The 22,989-nt window shown below is 54.5% G+C and overlaps 1 protein-coding gene across 1 annotated transcript in view; it reads left to right on the top strand.

Annotated features, from left to right (window-relative positions):
- Positions 1-14,300, top strand: part of CPSF1 (cleavage and polyadenylation specific factor 1) — a 62,711-nt gene extending 48,411 nt beyond the window's left edge. The window contains 3 exon segments of the mRNA XM_061573308.1: positions 571-700; positions 1,822-1,960; positions 12,087-14,300. Of these exon segments, the coding sequence (XP_061429292.1) occupies positions 571-700; positions 1,822-1,960; positions 12,087-12,134 (317 nt within the window). The 3' untranslated portion in view covers positions 12,135-14,300.
- Positions 14,301-22,989: the final 8,689 nt, after the last annotated feature.

Below are 22,989 nucleotides of genomic sequence, written 5' to 3'. Positions count from 1 at the left end.
TCCCTCGTGAATGTGATGAGCGTTTTGAATGTACACTTCACAGCAGATAAGAGGCTTTTGTCATTAGATGCGTAAACATGTCATTGTCATCATAGATCGCCCTTTGTCAACCCACTTGAATAAAGGCCTTCAAATGCCATTACGGTCATGGGAGTTGTTTGACCATACTTCACCACTCTGGTCAATGTGGGTCGGTTCGGCTATCATAGTATCTGCAATCGAGCCAGCCCAAAGCGGCGGCTCAGTAGGCGCCAGATTGTTTGTCCACCGCAGAGGGCGAATCGAGATGCGGACGTCGCACATCAAATCATTTTCGTCCAACAAAAAAAATTCTGATTAACCCCACCGATTCCAGATTCAGGTGTCTCGTGAGGCCTCCAGCACATCGTAGTTTGGTTACAGCCAGCGTTAAAAACCACCCGTGCCGCTCCACCTTCCGGCCTCCCGCGTTTCGGTCTCGGCCTCGGCTCGTGTGTGTGTGTGTGTGCTCAGCGGAAAATTTGGGTGCAGTAGCGGCCTCCGCGAGCCCTCCTCTGCCGTCGCCGTCATGCCTCTCCTGTTGTCTCGCAGCCTCGCTGGACGGGGGCATGGGGCTGCTGCTGCCCATGGCGGAGAAGACGTACCGCCGCCTGCTCATGCTGCAGAACGCCCTCGTCACGCTCGTGCCCCACCTCGCCGGGCTCAACCCCAAGGCCTTCCGGTACGGCGCCGCCCACCATCGCCCAGGCCACTCAGCTGTGTCGCTCTTTTTCAGAAGCGACCTGGACATCGCAAATGATAGCTCGACCAAGTGGCTTATCTTCTTGGTTCTTTCGGTAAAGTCACGTAGAAGGGAAATAATAAAATAATAAAAATAAAACATAATAAAATTATTTTCACGACGTTTCGGCCACAACGCAAGCAGCCGTCCTCAGGTGAAGAACAGGTCTGTCGGAAAGACAGCTGTCCGACAGACCTGTTTTTCACCTGTTCTTCACCTGAGGACGGCTGCTTGCGTTGTGGCCGAAACGTCGTGAGAATTATTTTATAATGTTTTATTTTTATTATTTTATTATTTCCCTTCTACGTGACTTTACCGAAAGAACCAAGAAGATGAATCCCTACAGTCACGAAAGCTTTAAATCGAAATTCAAGTGGCTTATCACGTGGAAATCAATAGCAGCCAATTACTCTAAACGTGTGATTCTAAATGTGGGGGGAAAAACCCGGAGAACCCGGAGAAAAATCTACGCGACCACGGTGAGTACATGCAAACTCCTAATATACGGGCGTCAGGGGTCGGGATCGAACCCACGACCTCCTGCATACCAGGCGAGGGAGTTAACATCTCCGCACCGTGGCACTTTTAATTTGTCTCGCACGGTCGCACCTAGAGGCTGTTATATATCGCGGCTCCTCTTGCCTCATCGCATCGTTACGCTCCTGGTCTCGAAAATGTAACGCTGTAGGGGCGCTTCCCACAACAGCTCCAATGGTACTCTTTGGTTCTTTCGGTAAAGTCACGTAGATGAAAAATAAAAATAATAATGCAAGTAATTTTGTTGTGGCTGTTCCACCTGATGACGGAAGCTTGTGTTGCCTCCGAAACGTCGTGATTTAATTTAGTTATTTTCATTTTATTATTTGTATTATTATTTTTCATCTACGTGACTTTACCGAAAGAACCAAAGAGTGTGGATCCTTGCAGTCACGAAAACTTCAAATCTAGAATTAGCTCTCATAGTGGTTGTCAAGTGGGGCCCCTTGCCCCCACGCTCGTCACACTGATCGCGCGCACGGCCCCTTGACCACGTGCTGTGCCGTCGCCTGCCGCCCGTGCAGGATGCTGCACTCGGACCGGCGGACGCTGCAGAACACCGTGCGCAACGTCCTGGACGGGGAGCTCCTCTTCAAGTACCTGCACCTGAGCACGATGGAGCGCAGCGAACTGGCCAAGAAGATCGGCACCACCCCCGACACGGTGAGGCTCGCCTCGTCTCTGCGGAGGACACGGCCCCCCGCCCCCCCTCCCCCCCGACGTCTCCCTCCTCCCGCGTCTCCAGGGTGAACGTTAATTAGGGGGACGTAACGATTCATTGATTGAAATTGACTAACATGCTCACAATGCCGTGCATTGAATCATGCACGTGATTCATTTATTAAAATTTTTTGTTGCTTCGTGTTTCAACTGAATTATACCTTGTGCGGGTGTGTGGGGGCAGGGGGGGGTGCAGTGGATTGCACACTACGCTATGAACTCACATACCTGAGTTAAATTCCCTGCCATAGCCAACATGAATGGGCGAGTGATAATTGAAATGATCATGCCTTTTCGTTCTTCACCGAGCTATCCTGACTAAGTTTGGTTGAACAACAACAAAAAACTCTGACCAACACAGGACTTCGTCTAGCAGTGGAATTACACATAGATTTAAACCACTATAGATTCTCTATGCACCACAATATTCAGAAACTCCGTTGATGAATCCCTTCTCGACGTGTGTTCGGGTTGGTACCGCGCGTTGTCCGACGTTTCGTGCCACGCGCCGTGAGCTTCTGCAAGAAACCGAATGGGCATCGTGTACAATCCGAACAACGCGATGAAGAGCCATGCAGCAGCACGGCCACGACAATCTAACGCAGCAGGTTATGAATCGATGCGTGACCTTTATTGAAATTCATGAAATTGTGTCAGGAATGACTCATTACAAGGCTAACATTAATGGCCTTGCGGGGATGATAGTAACGGCCAGGTCAAAGTGTCTTCATGCACAAATTAACTTTTTCAAATCCATTTCTTATCAAAACCGGATAAGAGCCCATTGAGTAAAATAAAATCCAACATTCGGTCAATTGTCGATTGTCTGTGGGCGGATTATCTGGGTGCAGATTAACCATGCTTGCAGAAAAAATACACATTTGCTCAGTATATTGCTGTCATGCGCAAATAATAGAACCTCAGGTCATTGGAGGTAAATCATTAACATTTTTACGGCCTCATTTACGTGTGATTAGCATAATTTATGTTTTGGTCTCATCTGGGCCACCCTCCACCCCCCCCCCCCCTCTACTAATTACCCCGGATTTTTGAGAACTGACAGTCACAGAAAAGTGTTATTTTGCACTAAGTAAAAATACAGAAGTAACCGTCATAATTAGCAGACATCGTAACTGCAAACAGCTGCAAGTTCAGCAAATTAAAGCGCACTTGAACGTCAAATTCGGTCGATTAAAATGTGGAGTTAAACTAATTAAAACAGAACCGAGTAATAATAATTATAGGAGTACACCGAGTAGAGGAACAGCATGGTCTACAGTGCAACACATATTGTGACATTGAGCCTTTAGCTGCACTAAGAATCAGAATGAAGTAACGTATTATATTACGGTTAGGGCAAGTGCTGTTAATGAGTAGTCCCTATGAAGCCGGCACCACGCCTGGCCGCCTTTGTCTCCTCAGTGGCGATGTTTACACACCTTCCAATGTAATAATTTGAGGCTGAGTCGACCTAGGGTAGGCCCGGGACCGATTCAAATAATCGTCATTGGTATTGGTGTCCGTGAGCGTGAATCGAACTCGGGTGGCCGGGTCCCGTTGCGCAGCGCGCTAACTACCCGCTACACTACCAACCCCCCCACGGCTACTCGCCCGCACTCGAAACAATCACACCCGCTCACGCAGCCCGCCCCACTCCCTCACGATGGTTTTTTTCATATGGACCTGGCTGAATACTTAGAGGGTGGGGGTGTGCTGTACACGTCCAAACAAGAAAAACAATTCATCTGTGCGGCTTATCGGCCGGGTACAGGGCAGCGAGCCGATGTGCCGCAAGTGTCACAGATTGCACTTTGGACTGCACCGTTTCCTCCGACGGTCGCATCGGTGCAGCCGTAACAAAGCGCCGAATGTGCACAAAGAAGACCGACGGAGCTAGCGGCAGCTCCGCGCATTGGAGGGCCCGCTACCTCGCGCAGCGTTTGCTTTAACGCCCTTGCGCCCTCGCCCCCTCTCGGGTTTGACGCGCGGCGGAATTGACGGGACGACGCTTAAGCGGTGCACGTCGTCGGTGTGGAGACGCCGAAAGATCTTCTCCCCCACCCCACTCCCCCCTACCCCCTCCACCTTGCCACCCACCCCCACTACAGCCCCTAGCATCGCCTTGCTGCTGGTGGGTAGGTGGCGTGTGTGGGTGTGATTGTGTGAGTGTGTGTGTTGAGGAGCGGTGGTGTCGCGGTTAACGCTACGCTGCGCTACGAACCCAGCGACCCGAGTTCGATCCCCACTCACGGCCAACACCGGTGACGAATATCTGAACCGGTCCTGGGCCTCCCTTAGGTCGACTGAGCCTGAAATGAGTACCTGGTGCGGTGTGGACACAAAGGCGGCCGGGCGTGGTGTTGGCCACCCACCCCCCTCGTGTGCCGTGCCGACCTTCATAGGTGCTCACTAACAGCACTTGCCCTAACAGTCTGTTACAGGCTATACGGGGGATCTTTGTCTTCGTGTGTGTGTGTGAATGTTGGTGATTGAATGTTGCGTGTTATGTGTGCGTGTGTGTGTGGGATTTAGTGGGGAGCTCTAGTGTAGTGGCTGTCGAACTGCACTGCAATCCCGGCAACCCGAGTTCCATTCCTGCTCAGGGCCAACATCAATGACGAATATTTGTACGGGTCCTGGACCGCTTCCCTAGGTGCACTCGGACGTAAATTAGTACCGGTGCAGTGTGTAAAGATCAGCCACCGGGGAGACAAAGGCGGCTGGGTGTGGTGCTGACGACCCACCCCCTCGTGTGCCGTGCATGCCTTAATAGGTGCTCGCTAACAGCACTTTCCCCAACAGTGTTAAAAGGCCATATCGGGGATCTTTGTCATTGTTGAGTGGGATTGAGTGTGTGCATGTGGTGCAACTGAGTGTGAGCATTTGTGTGGATGCCTGTGTTTGAGTGTGTGTTTGCGTGTGTGTTTGAGTGCGCGTGTTTGAGTGTGTGTGTGTGCGTGTCTGCGTGTGTTTGAGTGCGTGTGTGCGTGTCTGCGTGTGTTTGAGTGCGTGTGTGCGTGTCTGCGTGTGATTGAGTGCGTGTGTGCGTGTCTGCGTGTCTGCGTGTGCTTGAGTGCGTGTGTGCGTGTGTTTGAGTGTGTGTGTGCGTGTCTGCGTGTGTTTGAGTGCGTGTGTGCGTGTCTGCGTGTGTTTGAGTGCGTGTGTGCGTGTCTGCGTGTGATTGAGTGCGTGTGTGCATGTGTGCGTGTCTGCGTGTGCTTGAGTGCGTGTTTGCGTGCGTGTTTGCGTGTGTGCACGGCCGTCTGCAAGGGAGCGACGCCGTGGTGGCTGCCGCTACCCAAGCAACCGAAGCGCAATTCCTCCCGGTACCAATTACCATCAGCGCCAAATTGGTGTCTGTGCCCAAAGCGGGCCTTCCCCCTCGGTCAATTCGGCCTAACAATTGAGCACCAGGTGCAGGTGTTTCAACAACACCGGCACTGGGGAGACAAAGGCAGCCGAGCGTGTGAAGTCCCGGCTCCACGCCCCTCTGCCCTCCCCCCCGACCGCACATCGAGCCGTGACTGACCCTAATAGATGTCGGTTCAGGCGCTTGCCTCAACAGGCCAACCGGTGTGAGATCCATACCGCTGCCTGTGCGTGGGTGTGCGTGCGTGCGTGCATCCGTGCACCTGTGCGTGCGTGGGTGTGCGCTTGGAGGCTTCACCGCCTGGGAATTTAACGCACGCTCGCGAGCCGGTGACAGAAACAATTGCACAAAGTTGGCAAATTGCGGAATGATTTCCCCGTGCCCTGGCTACGTTATCGATCGGCCAGGCCCCTGGTTCGGGGTTTTTTTTTCCCCCTCTTGCAGTCCGATTCATTTTCCTCGACGCGGATAACGGCGAAAACCCTCGCAACCCACGTCCGACTCCTTTACCCGTCTGCTCTTTTAATTACGAGTCAATTATTTATTGCAGCCCAATTAAACCGCGCGTTAAACCGTCGCGCACTTGTACGCGAACCTTCTTAATTACACATTAAAGTTTATGTAATCAGGAGAGGCTGTTTATTTTTCTACTTTACACTTTTCACGTGGAAACGCGTAAAGTTTTATCGCCGAATACCTCTCGGCCATTAGAACACCTGGCCACGTCGATTATTGCGTCCCCCGAGGAAGCGTTCTTAAATTACGCGCTTAAACTCTTACATAAACAGCTTCCATTAATTTTCTCAGCCCCATCTCTGCGAAGGAGGGGCGGTTGATGGGAGATACATATTTTTATTAAGATTAACCCTTCCGCCTTCAGAAGTGTTGACCGCTTCACTCTTGCGCCGTGCGGTGAACGCCCCGGCGATCCTTTCCGCGGTCCGCATTTCCGCGGATTAATTTGCTTATTTAATTTACCGCCATCGCCGGATGTGTCCGCGCCCGCCTTTCGCACACGTAAAGGTCACGCAGAGAAAAACAAGTGTTGCATTGCCTTGGCGCAGTCAAATCGCCACCACCCACCCACCCATACACCACGCAGCGTCGTAGGCGAAATGGTTAATGTCGTTACAAACCGCATTTCTGCGGTGCTCGATGAGTCCCAGAAGACTCGTCCAAAAGACACATTTCGTCAAAGCCCAATTCCCGCAGCAGTGCAGCGGAGGTGTTTGCTAAAGTGACCTTGCAAGCAGCATAAGCACACCGTGTGCACGCACGCAAACACACACACACACGAGCGCGCACACACATACGCGCACACACATACGCGCACACACATACGCGCACACACATACGCGCACACACATACGCGCACACACATACGCGCACACACATACGCGCACACACATACACGCGCGCGCACGCTGCAGCAGTCCCATCGCCTGCGTTCGTACCGCCGGCGTTCATTGATTTTGTTATTTTATTTATTTCCCGTGAAACGAATCACGCAAACTGCCGCGCTGCACACTCAACGTAAAGGCCCCCCAGTTAGGCGCTTTTACGGCTCTCACATGAATTCAGCCGAATCCTGCGTTCTGACGAACTTATGAATATGTGGGGGGAGAAGCCATCGAAGCCATCGAAGCCATCGAAGCCATCATCCATTCGTGTTCGATGTGGAACGCACTCCTCCGTGTTGCGTTGGTGGGGTTGGATGGGGTGGGGGGGGCAGCGTGCCAATTGTCGTCACGCTGACGTTGACCCGCACGCCCGGTGACTTTGCGAGAGAGACGGAAGACACCGTGAGGACGAGAGGTTATGACCCCCTCTCCCCCGCCGATCGCCGCACAAGTCGAGCCAAACAAATATTCTGAATGCGTCCTCCCGTAATTCCCCCCCACCCACCGCCCCCCCCGAACGATAATTCAGTGCGTCTCGACATAATTGACAAACGAATTTGCGCCTGATTAACATACGAATTGATGCTCTCTTTCCACACGCACGTGGCTCCATTTGCATACGAATTGCGGCGATTGACCGTCATGCAGACCGTGCTGAGTAAGGGGGCACAGTGTGGTCTCTGAGCAGAACACTCTGACAGCTCTGCCCCACCACCCCCTTCCATTGAAGGGAGGAGGGCAGGGCAGGGTTCAGGGTTAAGAGCGCAGCGGCACTTACAGGTTTCCCTCGCTCTGCGTGGGTTCGGTCTGTGCGATTTTGCGTCTTCTATGCGGCTAACCTATTTCTACCCAGAAATTCTCTACGCCACGTGGTTTCAATGCACTCTACACGTGGCTATGCGGTCGAACGTGGGACAACGTTGTGTACTGTGTGTGTACTGTGTGTGTACTGTGTGTACTGTGTGTGTACTGCGTGTGTACTGCGTGTGTGTGTGCTGCGTGTACTGCGTGTGTACTGCGTGTGTACTGTGTGTGTGTGCTGCGTGTACTGTGTGTGTACTGTGTGTGTACTGCGTGTGAACTGTGTGTACTGTGTGTGTATTGTGTGTGTACTGCATGTGTACTGTGTGTACTGTGTGTGTATTGTGTGTGTACTGTGTGTGTGTGCTGTGTGTACTGTGTGTATGCTGTGTGGACTGTGTGTGTACTGTGTGCGCTATTCGACAGGCAGCTGTCTCCTCGCGCGGTGCATTGTGGGTCGGGTGAGCGTGCGGTCCACTCCACGAGATTTCGCTTTGCGCGCCCCTTTTGTTTGGGCCGCATCTGCTACTAATACACTGCTACGAACGCACAGAGCGAGGGACACCTCGATTCGAATTGGTCACCGGATCCAAGATGTGACCGTCATCGCAACAGTTGCTCACTAATGTCACGACCAAGAGCGGGGGCACAATAAAACAGAGCCACCGCGCAGGTTTCCCCACGGTTGAACCGCTGCGTCGGCTTCCCGTGGCGCGTTCGGATCGTTTCGCACGTCGGTTGGCGCGACGACGTCCCGACGTTTCAGCTCCACGTGCCCGGGGGAGCCTCTCCAGAAACACGCACGGCACGCTCGGGACGACACCACCTTGCGTTGCCAGTCCCAGGAGCGCGTGCTCAGCCGAGCGTCGACTCGATGGCTTATTCAGCAACACTGCTAATTGCACGATGGTCTAAATAATAACGTAATAGTTTACATCCCTCTGACAATCCAGGCCTCCTGCCCCCCCCCCCACTCCCCGCCGGTCCCGACAGCCCATAGCATTGCCTTGCTGCTGGTGGTGGGTGGGTGGCGTGCGTGCCTGGGTGTGATTGTGTGTGGGCGAGTGGGATTTGGTGGGGAGCGGTAGTGTAGCGGTTGTCGCACTGCACTACGAGCCCGGCAAACCCCCTTACAATCCACTGCTGGATGAAGGCCCCCCACTTCCGCCCCCCCCCCCCCCCCCCACTTGCCTTGTGAGTAGTGCGTGTTTGTTTGACCATGCTTCACCACATTGGTCAATGCGGTTTGGTGGAGAGTGAGGGGCTGGGCGATGGTTCACCTCGGACCGGGTTTAGTTGTCAGTGGCCACTGACGTTACCCGTAGCCGGCAGTCAACCTCAAAGGCGCGAAGTTGGTGGTGCAGTGCGCGTGATCTATCGCGCCACAGTTCCCCCTCTTGGGAGCTTCCTTGGTCAAACAAAAACATTCTCTTGACTTTTAGAAGCTGTCTGGTGATGTCACCAGAGTGTGCCACCAAAGAAAGGTCTCGCGAATGAAGCTTCTCTTATTCGGGTTCGACAGCCTGGGGCACACGGCTTCGGACACTCAAGGATAAGACGGTCAAGGTGCTTCCCTGTAATTGCTTGCACGCACCATACTTCACCGCGCTGGTCAGTGGCGGGTTTATGGAGGGGGGGGGGGGGCAAGTGGGAGTGTAGAGGGGGGGACCTGTTCAGTTTACCTCTGATGGCATCTGGTGAGCCACGGCCCAGAAATTGAACCAAGGTCACCGGGTCCCCGGTGCCAACCACTTTGCCACCCACCGCGCCGCCCCTCCGCGTGGGGGCAAGACTGTTCGCGTCGAACGAGCGGCCCCTCGCTAGGTGTGGCGTTTCATTTCCCACAGTGACCGCAAGCTAAAATGCATGAGCGATAATCACCGTAGTCGAAACCCACTCGCATGCTGATGTCAATCGGTTTCCATTTCACAATCAGCAGGCGGTTCGAGTTCAGTTTTTTTTTCTTTCTCCAATCGCACTCTCGGCATCGTCTCGCCGGATGTGAACTCGTCTCCATTCGGAACACTGGCAGGAGAGCAGAGCATCGCCTGGCCTCGGAGAAACGGCTCCAGAAGATGCCGTTACTGAATTACGTGCAAAGCCTTTTCCCCCTCCCTGCTTCGTGTTAATTTATCGAACTGCGTCCGTCTTCGCTTCGATAGGTCACACTACTTACTCGGGGGGCCAGTAATTCCCGCCTGCTCTACCACGACGTAATGTTCAGACCGCTATTGTTCCTTCTTAGAGCTGGAATTTCGCCGGATTCATACAAAAAATATCATAACGCAGTTTAATTGCGCACTTCGTGGTGACCAGGCAGAGAACACCGATTAACTTGTTACGCTCGAGAACCCAGTTTGACCTTGAGCTGTGCCTGCATTCTAACCCCACGATCTCAGCTCAGCACTGCCTGCATTCTAACCCCACGATCTCAGCTCAGCGCTGCCTGAGGATGAAGGGAGCGAGATGTAGGTACATTAACAAGGTAGATAGAGTTGGAGGTAGGATAGAAGGGAGGGAAGGATGAAACCGGAGAGGGAGGTAGGCACATAGGCAGACAGGCGGGGGGGGAGGGGGCGCCTTCTCCATTTGTGCCGAGGTCTTCTCATGGCCACCCTCCACCCGTCAGCCCCCCGGCGCTAACCCCCCCCCCCCCCCCTCCCCCGGACACAATACCCATCCATGACCGCACGGCTCCCTCGCTCGAACCCTTCGGTGTTGGAACCAAACCGATGATCTGCTTGCGTGGGTTACACGAGCCCCTCCCCACTGACGTGTTCGACAAATCTCCTCTAAGCACCACCACGTCGCCACGCATTCGGAGGCTCTCGGCCCAGCTGACGAAGGACGGACGTCAGCCCCTGGCAGAGGTCGCAAACGGGTTTTGATTCCTTACCCGTACCCGGCCGCACCAGGGTCGCAATCGGGTACCCGTACCTGGCCGGGTATCGGGTACGGGTACCTGTACCCGATACCCGGCTACCCGTACCCGGCTGGGTATCGGGTAGGGTACGGGTATCGGGTACCCGGTTGCGACCTCTGGCCCCTGGCTGCCAGGCCTACAGACGTGCGGAGGGCGACTCTTCGCAGACTTTTTTCCCCACCTCCGGCCGGCGTTTCCCTCGCCGCACCACAAAAAGGGGGTGCGGCTCCCGGCCGTGCTGCTCTCGTCACCTTCATCAGTTCCCAAGCCCTCGTAATTCACCACCCCTCCTCCGCCGCTTATCGCGAGCGCGGATGAATCGCTCCACTTTGTCCGATATTGATCCGTCTCGGCCTGATGTTTGCGGGGGTTGTAGGATGGGAGGGTGGTGGGCATCCGGGTACATTCCCGGGACCTGCTCGGAGCTCGGCGGGGTTCGGTTTCCCAGCTCGTTGTCTCGGTGTGCGGTTCGAGCCCGGCGACCGCCCTGGTTAATACTGCATTGATCTTGCAGCCGACAAAAATAAGACGCGCCGCCTGCTTTCACAGCGGACGTTAAAGCAAACATATGGCAACGTTATTCGAAACGGATCTTTGCCGGCGTCACGATCTGCATTTTCCAAATGTGATCAAATTTCTCGGAAAAAAATACTTATTTTGGAAGCAACATTGCCCACCCGACTGACTTTACGTTGCACTTCTCTCACACCGAACATAGCCAACTGTGCTAATCGGAGGTGTGACCAGCACCATACCCGGCTGCCTTTGTCTCCCCCGTGCTGACTAACACTCGCTCGCGGGCCCGGCGCTACTTCATTGACCTTGTGCCTCACAGGGACAGCCGCATGCGTATCCACGTTCTATAATCGTTAAGTGATAACGATGAAACGCGAGGTGTTCGAAACGAAGAAAGGATTAATGTATTGCACAGTGATTCACCTGTGTGTGTTTACCACTCACGAACGCAGATTGGCTTTCAGTCATTCACACGTGTACACATACATACATACACACATGAAGACATATCCTTCGTATAGCGTTTACCGGACTGTTGGAGCAAGTGCTGTTAGCGAGCACCTACGAAGGTCGACACGGCAAATGAACGACGTGATGGTGGGTGACCAGCACCATCCTCCGTGCTGATGTTTACCTTACTCCACCGGGTACATGTTTAAGGCTGAGCCAACTTCGGCGAGGCTCAGAACCGGTTCAGATATTTGTCACTGATGTTGGCCCTGAGCAGGAATGGAACTCGGGTCCTCGCCGGGTTCGTAGCGCAGTGCACTAACTGCTGCGCCACCACTCCCCACACACACCACAGACAACTGCATACACCACAGACGGCACATAAATACGCACGCACGCACCCTCACATGCTCACTAACTGCACAACACACACGGGACAAATCAAGTGTCTGAGAACCTCGTCTTTCCCTCCCCTGCTCCCCCCCTCCCCCTCCCCCACAGAAGAGGAGTGGGGGTGGCAGGGTGTGTGCGGTGGAGTGGTGGGAGCGAGTCGGAAGATAATTGATTAATTGACGGAATTGATTAAACGCGTATTTTATTTCTCAACAGATAATTGAAGACATTTTGGACATCGACCGCGTGACGGCTCACTTCTAACCTGTGGCCGCCGCCGCGGCGCGGGCGGGGGGGCGGGAGTGGCAGCGGAGGGTGGAGGGGGGCGCCGTGGGAGGCATGGTAATGAGCGGCGCGGTGACCGCTGCTGAGCCAGCGGTTTCTTTCGCCTCCCGCCGAGCCGCGCCTGGACACGCATCGCGCCCGACGACTTAACGGCGGCGCGCGGACGCGGCAAAAGGGGCCTCGTGGGGGGACGCTCGACTCCGGCCTCCTCGGACGCGACGGGGCGTCTCATCCTGATTACGCCAACAGGACTCGCGTCTGTCCGAATGTGTCGGGGTTGCGTGCCCGCGACGCGCGCGTTCGCGGTCGGCATCGCTCCTCGTCGTCCTCGTCGTTATCGCCAGCGGCAGCAGCAGCAGCAGCGGCAGCAGCAGCAGCAGCCGTGAGCAATGCACTGCTGGATGAAGGCCGCACCAAGTCGCCACCGTTGCCCTCCGCTCTCCCCACCCACGGTCGCGCAATCCAACTGACCAACCGCAGCACGACCCTGCCCGCCGTTCAGTCTCCGCGGCGGGACGGGCTCCGTCTCTCGGGACGAGTTCTCTCTCCGTTGGGGGCGTACGCAATGGCTGCGGCGCGCGGAGTAGCGGGGGGTTTCCGGGCTGTTGCGGTGGCCGTCGCAACGGGGGGGGGGGGGGTCATCTGGATTGCGTTTTCACGCCGCGCCGCGCGAGAGCACGACCGCGGTGTGCGGGTGTCGTAGCGACATTCGCGCTCCGCGGTCGACGCCGCGGCCTCGGCAGGTGACTCCGCAAATCGGCTTACACGCAAGGGGTCGCTCGTGAATTGAAAAAAAAGGCAATTTAGTGTCATTTTTTTTTACAGCCGTTTTTAATGAATTCACAGCTTGTGTGTGTGTGTGTATATATATAATGGGTGCGTTCGCAGTGGCTTAATCGAGTCTCTAATTCCTAAGCAAAGTGGAACAGCTGCTGCCGCGGTTCCTGCAAACGGTGGTTGTTGATTTTTTGTTGTTGCGAGCAAAATTAAAACCCTTTCTGCTAGACAAACGTCTCGTGGCAGGGGGGAGTCTGTGGCTTTGCCATTGAACAGGATCACTCTGAAGTGAGTAATTTCAATTTTGTTTCTCGCTGTAAAGAGAATAGATGAAGGCGCAGCCCTACAATAGCCTGCTCACGCCGTTGCTGGCAATTAGAGCCTCCGCTGGAGGGAGCTCGAAAGACAGAGAGAGCCCTCTGTCGATCGCACTTTGGCTGACTACACGCACGCCGGGCAGACATCTCGAAAGCACGAGGTGGGAGTTTCCCCCCCCACGCTTTTCCCCATCGCCTACCGATGACCTCGACTCGTGCACCAACTTACACGGCCGGTTGGACAAAGGTGGTGGGAAACCTCGACCCCCCCCCGGTTCGACTGTCGCGTGCCGCGCAGGTCAAACGTGCGGACCTCTTCCACCGCAAGTCCCCCCCCCCCCCCCCCCCTCGTGCCGCCAGCAGTGGCACCTGCGGCAACTCTTCCCACTGCTGGTCAACGTACTTGAGTAGCGCGTGCAGCGCGTGCGTGGTGTACATAGGGATGTCGCGTGGCTCTTTTTGTGTATCGATATAAAAAAAAAACTGGTTGCCGTTTTCCGTCCCACCGTCGGCACGACCCCTGCGAGTGGCCGAGCTTGTGGTCTCCTCCTCCGTGTGCGATGTTCCACAGCGAGCGAGCGCGTGTGCTGGGCACAGCGCGTCCAGTTCCGCTCTGGCCAGGCGCACTGAATTCAATTGCGGGGAAATCCAAAACAAAGATTTAGAAACGTCGCCGGCAACTCGTGTCGTTTCTCTCTCTCTCTCTCTGTCTTAGGATGAATTCATTTTTCTCGCGCGCTGGGGGTTGTGGGTGGGTGGGGGGGAAATAAGCTTGCCATCTGTGTTTTGAACGCACGGCTGTTTCCAGCTCTGCGATGAATCGCTGGAAGCAAAAAGGGGGGTCGGAACGAAAGTGTAACCGCGAGAGCCGTGATTGTTTTAGGGGGGCAGCGTCAATATAAATGGCGGGCGCCGATACGTCGGCGGTCATTTGTGTTGCTTGTGAATATTATTATTCGCGAAAAAAAATGTATCTTGTCATTTTGATACCTTGTTTGTATGACGGCCGTTTGCTGCCGAACGGATTAAAACAGTGTGTGGCTGAAACTTGCACCGATCTTTCCGTTCTTGTGCAGCTGGATTTATAAACATTTACGGATGTTTCTATTGAGATGAGTGAAGCCATCTCAGACCAGTCACCAGCCATTGTTTTTTTTCCATTGCTCTATGAAGGCCTCTCCATGTATTGAAGAGTATTGTGGCTGCTATATATTTCCACATGATCAGCCACTTCATTGAGATATCGTTTGTGGCCAGGTCGCTTCTGAAAAAGAGCTACATCGCAGCTCGGTGGGGGCTTACCCGGTAAAATAAAAAATAGTTCCGTTTTTTTTGTTCATGCTGACACCATCTCTCACAGTCGCACAAAGCCATCTCAATCCTGCAGACGAGCTCATCACTTCGCTCCGTGTCTACGATGGCTGTCCACTCATTCCTCATTCCGCTGTCATTCTTTCGCCAGTGTTGTCCATCGACCATCGCCCGGTCTAGCGACGTATCGGTGCTGTCCTGCTGTCCTCAAGTCAATATCATTTCTCTGATTTGTTCGCCCGCATCTGTCCTTCCCGTCGTCATTGTAATTCCGGGCGTGTAACCTCTACACGCTTCTGTGCGCACGTTGTGGCACCCTTGACCAGTGCCGCGCGTTGAAGGCATTTTGCAAGCTTGCGTCATTCAGCAGTTGCCAACGCACTGGAATCTAATCTCCATTTATATTTACTGAGCGCCCTCACTCGAGGCGCTTGACGGAGCTTACAAAGCGGCGACCGCATGTAATGGTGTCGATGGCAGGGGCATGCTACAAGGGTTGAGGAATGGGTGACCGCGATAGGGGGGGTAGACTTGGGGATCACGAAAGGGCTGTAAGGGAGGGACGGGAAGGAGTGGAGGGGCGAGGAGAGGGAAGAGGAAGCGAATGGCCAAGAGAAAATGTGAGCTTTTTAAACACAAATGATCGGTGGGGCGGGCAGGCGATGTTAGTATTGTGTTAGTAAACTAAACTAAGCATTTTTAATTTATTTTACTAGATCAGACCCCCGAAGCAAAATGATTTTTCAGAAGCGACCTGGCCACGCGATAGTCCAACGCGCGGTGGCTTAGCATCATGTGTGAATGTATAGCCGCCAAGTGTTTATAAATGTGGAGGGGAAAACCGGAGGACCCCGAGAAAAATCGACGCGACCACGGGGAGAGAGCATGAAAACTCCCAATATACAACAGCAGGCGTCAGGGTCTGGATCGAGCCCATGACCTCCTGTATACCGGGCGAGGTCGTTAACATCTAGCCACCGTGGCACCGCACGGTAGCGAGATGTGAGTCTTGACCACTGGCTGTCATCGCGGTGATTGGGAGATGAAATCAGCTCGCGTGCTGGCGCTGAAAGGGTAGTTAGATCACAAGACCATGCGAGATGGCGGCGGCGGCGGGAGCTTGGGGAGGCATTTCATCCAGCAGTGGAATGATCACGAGTGACGATGCTGACGTTCAACTTGTAACACGCTGCGCGGCGTTCCCGCGCTCTCGATGAGAGAAAACGATTCGGAGGCGCGAGGAGGAATTGCAGCGAGAACGGCAGCAACCACGTGGCGAGCCGAGTTCGATCCCCACTCAATGCCATCAACACCAGTGGCTGCTGTCCGAACGGTCTTAGACCGTGGTGCTGGCGACCCACCTCGTGTGCCGTTCCGGCCTTCGCAGCTACTCGCCAACAGCACTTGCCCCAACAGTCTGTTTAAGGCTACACGGGGGATCTTTGCGTCCTTTGTTCGATATTCCAGGCGACTGCTGAGATTCATCTCGACCAGGGAGGGAGGAGGAGGAGAGAGGCGTCGCGCGTGTGACTCCCCGCCTGGGTGTTAGTGCTGTTGCCAGCGTGAGACAACAGAGGGGGGAGTCGCGATGACTCAGGCCGTGGACTCGGAACGCGTGCCAGTGGTATGCGGTGGCTGGAGCGATGAGATTGGCTTCGTGTGCAGCAGGTGACGACCTGTGGGGTGGGGGGGGGGTGCGGGAGGGAGGGAGGCCTTCATCCAGCAGTGGATTGATCATGGCTCATGATGACGATGTTACCGGAGAGTGCGTGGGAGTACTGCATATCCATTCACAATTCAGATCGCAAAGGCCACCGGACAGCTGCAAAAGAGAAGGGGGGGGGAAGAAAAAAAAACGAAACAGCAACGTGTATAATTAAGTAAACGCTTTATTATTAATTGATTACTTGATTAACGTGAAGTGGAGCGTTCAGGAATAATGAACAGACGGGCTCCAATGGTAACCGTGGGAGGTGCCGCGCGCTCGGCGATCATTCGTCAGCGTGATGTACAATGCGGCCAGGCGACGTATTTGTTCACGGGCACGCACAGACAAAGGTCCCCCGTGTAGTCCGCACGGGCTGTTGGGAGCAAGTGCTGTTAGCGGACGCGCAACGTTCGAGGGACCGACACGGGAGTGGCCAGCGATCTCGCCGGGGCCGCCTTTGTCTCTCCCGGGTGGCCCGATGATGCGCGCGCACACCGAAGCAGACGCTCATTCAAAGGTTGACCTCGGGGAGATATTCGCCGCTGATGTTGGCCGTGGGCGAGAATTATTCGAGCTCGGAAACCCGTGCCGGGTTTGTAGCGCAGTGCGCTATGACCAACCCACTGCGCCACCGCTCCCCAACGACACACACGAAGACGCAGATCGCCCCCGTAGAGCCTCAACAGACTGGGTGGGGGTGGCTACCACCACCACGCCCCACCGTCTCTGCCTCCCCGGTGGCGATGTTTCCACGCCGCACCAGGTACTCATTTGAGGCTGGGTCGGCCTAGGGCAGGGGTCGGCAACCTACGGCTCCGGAGCCGCATGTGGCTCTTTACGGGCTGCTTCTTGACGATGAGTACGTATGTACTCAGATGCATTGCGGCTCTTGAAATACTGAATTTTGTACCGAATTGGAAAGAAATGGCTCTTCTTGTTATTTTGGTTGCCGACCCCTGGCCTAGGGGAAAGTCCAAGACCGTTGAGACAATCGTCACTTGGTCGGCGGAGGGCGCTGACCACGACGCAGACGTCACGCACAGTCAGTGTGAACACGGCGAAACTGACTGCACCGGGAGTTCATTTAGACTCAGACCAGGCCAGCCGTAAGTCACCAGAGTCCGTTTATTTTGTAGCCATCGAAATGCCACCACGTTTGCATTGTAATAATAATCATCAGTTTAACACAAATTTGGCTGACGCACTGACCGGCGTGGTGGTGGTGGTGGTGGTTGGGCCAGGTTTGGCCGCCACACTTTCCCCGTGAACCAAACACTTGCGGCGCTGCCGGAGTTGACCATGGGCTGTCAATAACAGTGGCTGATATTTGTCTGACCCTGTTGTTGTTATTGTTATTATTGTTGTGCTCTCTCTGTAACGTGCAGGATCGGGTACCAGCGAGGAGGAGCGCAATGTGGGTTGGTAACAATAATTTTGTCCCCATAGCCCCCAGGGTGTCGAGACTCGTCGCACAAAAGGTCCCCGACAGAAGGCCCCCAGTGAGCGCCGCGGGGCAGCCGCTCACGCAACTGGCTGGGTGGGGGAGAGAGGAGGAGGAGGTGGGGGAGGCTGAGCCACTCCCACCACCCAACCCAAGGCTGTCAAACGGAACTCGGGTGAGCGGTCAGTGCAGCTCGGTCAGAGCGCACCGCCGAATTCAAATATCAGCTGAACCCTGGATCGCGCGCGCAGTTCGCGGTGTCCCTCTCTCTCCCCGCGGTCACGCGGATGTTTTTGTTGTTGTATCCCCTCCACGTTCAGAATCTACATCACGCGTTCAGAGTAATTGGCCTGATTCTGTAAATTAGCAGCCACTCCGCTGAGCTACGATTTATGGCCAGGTCGCTTCTGAGGCTGAGCCGACCTAAAGGAGGCCCAGGGCCGGTTCAGATAAATGTCATTGATGTTGGCCGTGAGCGGGAATCGAACTCGGTTCGCCGGGTCAGAAGTGCAGCGCGCTAACCACGACTCTACCGCTTCCCCACCCCTCCCCCACACTCCACTCCTCCCCAATGCACCGATTACCCCCATCGCACCCGTCCCCCCTCCCACTCCTCCTCCGTCCCCTGCTCCCTCTGTGTCTGGGTCAGCCCCGCGTGCAGGCCACGGCAATCATCTGGCCACATTATGCATGGAGCATCCCCCTGGATTGACTCGCCCCCCCGCCCCCCGTGCACTCTGACGGCACAAAGACGAAGATCCCCACCACCCATCCACCCCCAACCACCACGCGCAACTTTGCACAGACTGCTCGGGCAAGAGCTCTGTTAGCGAGCGCCTATGCAAGCCAGGCACGGCGCAATACGACTGTGTCATCACCACCACCACCACCACGCCAGGCCGTCTTTGTCTCCCCAAACACGGCACCAAGGTATTCATTTTAAGGATGCGCCGGCGTTCGGCTATAGACCGCCCGTCGCCGGGAAGCAACTATTGTTTCGCCGGTTTCACAGCGAAGCACGCTAACCATTGCGCCACCGCTCAGTTATCACCGAAGCCACACGCCGAGAAACAAGGGAAGGTTTCCCCCTCCACCCTCCCTCCAATTCCCCCCCCCCCCCCCAACAGCCGTGACCGCCTCTCGGTTCTCAGACGTGGATTATAGAATTCCGAGTAAGCTGGCAAGCCAGGCAATCGTGTGAGCGCCGGTCTGCTTGTCCCATGGCGGTGTGATATTTCCACTTTCAGAACTGGAATGTCGGCAAATTGCTTTTTTGTTGTTGGCGTTTTCCCTTTTGACGATTTTATTCCGATTGTTCTTGCTGTGTGTGTCGTGTCATGGGACGCAGTTTCCCTTTCAAATCCCTCACAGAGCCGTGTGAGCCCTTCGCGTTATTCGTGAACGGCCCAAGGAAGTGGATCTCTACAGAGCTACATCCGAGACCCCTTCTTCAGGCGCCCTCTGGTCCACACACTGGAGGGAGCGGCATTTCGGAGTAATAATATTGATTCATCCTGATGAAATCTGATGAGCTATGAAGCTCCTTTTCACTTCTCACCCGCTCCGCCGTGTGACAGCGATCGCTGTTCGACGAATGAGAAGTCTAACCGATATTTCTACTTCTCAGAACTGCAATTTTCCGACTTAAAACAATTTAAATTTAAACTTTTTTTTATTTTACCAGGTAAGGCCCCACTGAATTGTGTAGCTCTTTTTTTAGAAGCGACCTGGCAATCGCAAATGACAGCTCAACGAAGTGGCGTATCACGTGGAAATGTATATCAGCCACATACTCTAAACTTGTGTTTCTAAATGTGGAGGGAGAAACCGGAGAAAAATCCACGCGACCACGGGGAGAGAGACACGCAAACTCCAACTATACAGCAGCAGCAGGCGTCATGGGTCGGGATCGAACCCACGCGCTCCTGTGTGTACAGTCATTGGTGACCTGTCTGACACGACCACCGCCTGATCTCAGCAATTTGCGCGCCCGGTTGAACCGCGGGTGCGACTGAGACCCGCATTTGAATCTCAGGATCAGCCCCACGATCTCTGAGCTCACCGGCCACGGCCAAGAACTGCCGCACATTCGCGGTCTCAATGAAAATCCCATTACGCCCACAGGAGCCCATTAATTGAAGAGGACACCACGGCTCAACCGGGTGGCTTACCGCGCGCAGCATCTAACACATCTTTGACTCCCGAGGATAGTTCACACTCGGTGATGGACGCACAATTGCCGCGGCTCCCTCCGCGTACTCGCGAACGTGCCCTTTGAAATTCAACAAACGCCACTCGGCACGACAGGCGCGGCCGCCCGTGTCCCAACTGACGCCTCGTGGTGTCCGTCACTGGGTACGGACACGGGCAGCGACGCGTCGGACTTGCGAAGTTCAGGGCGTCGCCGCTCGGATTTTGTGGCGCGGCAGATGGAAACGACGGGGGGGGGGGGCGAGTTTATGACACCCGCATCGCCCCTCGTCCGCCCGGCAGGGCGTGAATGGGGCGCACCGCGAAGCGCGTCGTGTCGGCAAGTGCTGTAGCGCGCGGTGGGGTAAAGTGTGGGTACCGTCACCTCTCCCGAGACGTCTGGCCGGCGTGGGTCTATAAAGCAAAACAAAACACAAACAGACCAAATTCCCACGGGGATCTCGCGGGCGCGTTCGCCACGCGTGGTTGGCTACGTACGGTGCGAAAGAAGTTCAGCATACAGAGCCGCGGGTCAATCATCGTTACCCCCCCCCCTCCTCTCCTAGCCGTGACGTGCGCCCTGCTCAAGCGCCACTCACTTTGGGCAGCAGTCGAATGTGATGACGTCTCTGGTCCACGCGCTCCCCTTCCCCCTCTTCACGCCGCGTGCTCGTGCTCGCTCGTGCGTGCGCGTGCTCGTGCGCGGGACGATCTTGAGCCCCGCGCCGGCGCCGGCGCTCGGCGAACGAATCCGGACGCCGCGCCTCTCTAATTCTGGTGGAACCTCTTGAGAACACCACCTCGCTGCGCTCGTCACCGGCTCCCATCGCACCCCTGCCCTCCCCACCTCGTTCAGGGCCCCGCCGCCGCGCGCGTGCGTGCGCGTGCCCAGCTTCGGCAATCGACGACGCTTCGTGGCGTGGCCGGGGTCACGTGCCTGGGAGGCGTGCGTCGATTTCGCCTCCACAACCGGCGGGGCAGCAGCTGCTGCTGATGATGATGATTTACATTTGTAAGGCTGCGGTGCAATGATGGTTAGCAGCGCGCTGGACTTAACAATGCAGAGGTCGACCGATCTCCAGGCGCGGCAGTTGAAAACAATGGGGGAAGATTTTAAATTGTCACCCCCCCCACACCCCCACAGCCTCTGCCCACGCAACAGCAGCCAGTGTGGGGGGGGGGGGGGTGCCCCGAATTTAGTCGAACTTCATATTGCGTGTAGTGAGGATAAGTGTGGGTATACATGCTTCTTCCAAGACGCCTGGCCATCGTGGAAGAGTAGGCAAAAAACACACACGCAACATGCAGAGCAGTTATGCAGAGCTCTCTCTTAGTGGAGGCCATTTCGCCGGCAGTGGCGCTCGCAGGCAATTGCAGGTGCTGCGCCTATCGCCAACCAGCTGAGAGTCATCTGCGTGAGTGTTCGCTACGACGTGATAAGTCACCCACCCCACTCACCCAGAACCAGAATGTTTCAATATCACAGAGCAGCGGATATGGGTCTCGGGTTGAAAAGGGTTTATTTGGCATTGTTGTTGAACCAATGGCAAAACTTTTTTTTACTATTTGTTCCGATTAAAACTGAAAAATATACACGCTAACAACATGCTGGTGAGTGGAACAGTTTGCGTGCTAAACATTCTGAGGCCTCTGGATTCAGACAGAGAGAGAAATAGAGACGGACAGAGAGAGAGAGACACACACAGACAGACAGATGGAGAGACAATGACGAGAGACAATGCATGTTTATGAAGAGAAGCGAACAGACAAACAGATGGACGGATTAATGTATAAAGAGACAATAACAGAGAGACAGGCGCGTATATATCGACAGATGGGACGGACAGAACGGCAGACGGATATCAGCACACACAGAGAGAGAGAGAGAGACAGCTGATATGGCAGAGAGACAAACGGACCTATGTATTGCAGACAGACGTGTATGACAAGACGGACATACATAGGGCATGCAATGAGAGAGACTGGCTGATAAACAAATGGAAGACATCCGGATAGACACGTGGAACAGAGGCAGGACACACAGAGATGAATGAAATCTGAATATATAAGAGACACACACACACGGAAAGCAACAGAGACAGAGAAACACAACCAACAGAGGTAGGAGGATCTAAGAGCGCAATAGAGAGAGAGAGAGAGTATATAATCATACTGTAGATATAATATTGATTAACACATAGCTCGTTATAATCCATGGAGACATGCTGACGTCAGATCGACATAACTGATGAAGCATTTTAGCTGGAAACCCACGCAACTAACACACAGTTCGGTGATGTCATCCAATTGGTACAATAAACGCCCAAGGTTTGTTATATTTGTGACATTATTTTACACACACACAAAAATAACCCAAACAACTTGTATAAGTGACACAACAAAAACATTGTTTCCGAATGTAAACAGTGAAGTTAACGCTGTCCGCTTTTTTTTCGTTTTGTAAAGAATTCACATTTTGTTTCAAGGTATTATCAACGAATTTATTATTTCGAAGTGTGTCGACACACAGACTCCAGTTGGCCCACGTGCTCTCCGCGCCGGTGATGGTCGCGTGAGAAGCAGCAGCAGCAGCGGCGGTCAAGCTCGGCTATGGTTTTATTTCGGGGCTCGTGTTGTTTTAATAATGTAGGGCGCGGACGACGATGACGATGATGATGATGCGAGTTGGACAAACCGTATACAGCAACACACGCGCTCGTAGGGGTGCCGGATACACGCATGCATGCGTGTACACACACATACACGTACACACACGTACACGCGCGCGCGTACAGAGAGTCGATATCGCCACGAAGTCGTGCTGACTCGCAGCGCCGTGATTTTGTTTTCACAGTCGGTTAATAAATACACACATTAAGTACGCAGGCAATTCATAAATACTGTACACGCGTGTGTAAATCAATACGTTCGTTTTGATTGAACATTTGAACGAAAAACTGGCCTGTCGAAGAGGGCTTCATGACGTTATGAGAGTACAAATACTCCCCCATGTTTGTCTCTCCACGTGACACACACAGGAGTACCCCACGTGACACACACAGGGGTACACCACGTGACACACACACAGGA

The sequence above is a fragment of the Lethenteron reissneri genome, chromosome 52 (genome assembly GCF_015708825.2).
Source record: "Lethenteron reissneri isolate LAM-NWPU_2019-01 chromosome 52, ASM1570882v1, whole genome shotgun sequence".
NCBI classification, from domain to species: domain Eukaryota; kingdom Metazoa; phylum Chordata; class Hyperoartia; order Petromyzontiformes; family Petromyzontidae; genus Lethenteron; species Lethenteron reissneri.
The sequence above is the reverse complement of the archived record's forward strand: the minus strand, read 5'-3'. Positions and strand labels throughout refer to the sequence as shown.